Source organism: Salpingoeca rosetta (genome assembly GCF_000188695.1).
Source record: "Salpingoeca rosetta unplaced genomic scaffold supercont1.43, whole genome shotgun sequence".
Lineage (NCBI taxonomy): Eukaryota > Choanoflagellata > Craspedida > Salpingoecidae > Salpingoeca > Salpingoeca rosetta.
The window spans coordinates 295,981-298,413 of record NW_004754891.1 but is presented as its reverse complement, the minus strand read 5'-3'; the positions used below and the strand labels follow the sequence as shown (position 1 = coordinate 298,413).

General features: G+C 52.1%; 1 protein-coding gene across 1 annotated transcript in view; it reads right to left on the bottom strand.

The window, feature by feature from the left end:
* Positions 1–244: 244 nt before the first annotated feature.
* Positions 245–2,433, bottom strand: part of PTSG_11349 (uncharacterized protein) — a gene marked incomplete at its 3' end in the record, with an annotated part of 4,700 nt that continues 2,511 nt past the window's right edge. The window contains exons 7-13 of the mRNA XM_004987652.1: positions 2,344–2,411; positions 1,892–2,092; positions 1,541–1,674; positions 1,240–1,312; positions 952–1,062; positions 598–708; positions 245–322 (exon numbers count right to left, since the gene is read on the bottom strand). Of these exons, the coding sequence (XP_004987709.1) occupies positions 245–322; positions 598–708; positions 952–1,062; positions 1,240–1,312; positions 1,541–1,674; positions 1,892–2,092; positions 2,344–2,411 (776 nt within the window). The remainder of the gene's footprint in view (positions 323–597; positions 709–951; positions 1,063–1,239; positions 1,313–1,540; positions 1,675–1,891; positions 2,093–2,343; positions 2,412–2,433) is intronic.

Sequence of the window (2,433 nt, the reverse complement as noted above, 5' to 3'; positions counted from 1 at the left end):
GAACAGGACAACGCATGTGAGATTGCGCAAGACGAAAATATGAAGGTTGCACTGGAATTGAACACACACACACACACGCACACACACACACCATACACACCATACACACACGCACACACACACATGCACACACACATGCACACGCATGTTTACACGCAGAGCTATGACAGACCTGTCGCACTGCCTCCTGTCTTGTTGGGTATGGATGCATCACGCCAGCGATCTTCGTCGCACCAATGTTGTACTACCGGCGTGTGAACAGCATGTGTGGTGGACGTGAGGGCGGAGTGCGCATGAAAACGCTCACAGCACGAGGTGTGACCTGCACACACAGACACACACACACACACAAACACACAAACAGACAGATAGACACACACACACACACACACAAACAGACAAACAGACAGATAGACACACACACACACACACAAACAGACAAACAGACAGATAGACACACACACACACACAAACAGACAGACACACACACAAACAGACAGACACACACACAATCAGACAGACACACACACAAACAGACAGACATACACGCACACACACACAGACACACACACACACAGACACACACACACACCCTACCTGCATTGCCATGGTGATTTCGGAGAGCATGTCACCGGCTGTAGCACCAACAACGGTCGCGCCCAGGATCTCATCACCCCCGGCCCGTACCAGCAGCTTCACAAACCCAACCTGCACACCAGCCAGTCAGCCATGTTGGAGAGAGGTGGAGGTAAACGACACAGGGGAATTGGTCCTTGAGGAGGAAAGGGTTCGTGGACAGCGCAGTGCATTACACGTTTACTGCCACTCATGCTGCCACTTTGATCAAGACGCTCGCTGCCAACAGTGCTGGCTTTCTCACAACAAACACCATATCACTTCCAACACCAAAAGGGTGTTCATATGTTGCATTGCATGACGCGCGCCACCAACCGTATCGCCATCACATTTGCAGCGGTCGACGTGGGAGAGGTCCCGACGCAGCACCTCATACGCAACGCCATCACGCTCAAGGTCACGCGCATACTTGCCAACGTGTGCAACCTGTCGTTCATGAATGTGGTTGTTGTGGTCGTGGTGGTGTCAAGTGCGTGGTGTGGTGTGCGGTCGTGAAGGCAGAGATAGATTGACATGGGATATGTCACACAGTTGTGCTTGCGTCATCCACACATCAACAGGGGCATCGAGGAAGACGGACAGATGCACGTGTGAACACAGTACCTCTGGATCCGTGTACGTGCACCACGGAATCACGAGCTGTGACTCCTTGTGAAACATCCCCAGAAACATGTTCCTGTGAAAAGGAATTGTGGATTTAAAGAGCACAAGGAAGCATGCATTCATGAGTGAAATGGAATGGACCAGCGAATGTGGACTACACACAAAGCGCACACACAAACAGCCACAACATACACAAACACACACACAGCCACACACAGCCACAACGTACATACAAACAGCCACAACACACACACACACACACACGCACACACACGTATACGCAGACGCATTGCGCTAGTACCTGACGGCGATGCGCGCGCCCCAGTCGGCGCTGTGCGTGAATTTGAAGCCACTGGCAACGTCGCCGCACGCGTACACGTTCGGATTTGAAGACTGATAGAACTCGTTCACGCGGACGCCGCGCAGTGTGTCGTACTGGCATTGATGTGTTGGTTGGCGCGGGGGGGGGGAGAAAGAGTGAGGGTGATGAGTAGGTTGAAGAACAACTCGGTTGTGTGATTGTTGCAGGCGACATGAGCAACCAAGTCAGCTTGCAAACATGTGTGCACGTGTACGTCGAGCGGATGAACCCTCACGAGCATTGGAAGAAGAGAGCCAAATGCAGACAGTGCGTTCAAACATTTCAACGCACCTCCACATTTGCCTTTTCGAGACTGAGGTCTTGAACGTTTGGAATGCGGCCAGTCGCATTTAGAACGGCATTGCATGTGATGGTGTGCACCTGGCCATCCTTTCCTTTGCACGTCACGCGGTACTCGTGAAAGGGCGCTTTTGTTAAATGCGTTTCATCCCTATCGCTGACGAGCTTCACTTCCGTGACGTCTGTGTTGAGCTGCACGTATGGTGTTGTGTTGTGACGTATGGTGCAGTGGCCATTGATGTTGATGATGATGATGTGTGTGTTTGTGTACGTGTGTGTGTACGTGTGTGTGTGTGTGTGTGTGTGTGTGTGTGTGTGTGTGTGTGTGTGTGTGTGTGTGTGTGTGTGTGTGTGTGTGTAGTAAAGTTGATGATCGCGACAAGAACTTGACATGATGTCAGCATGCATCACGCAAACAGCACAGCCAAGCCCGGACATCGCACCATCACGGTCAAGCCGTCCTTTCGGAGAGAGTCAAGCAGCAGTTGGCACGCGTCCTCATCCTCCCGCCCTAAAACACGCACGCGCGCATG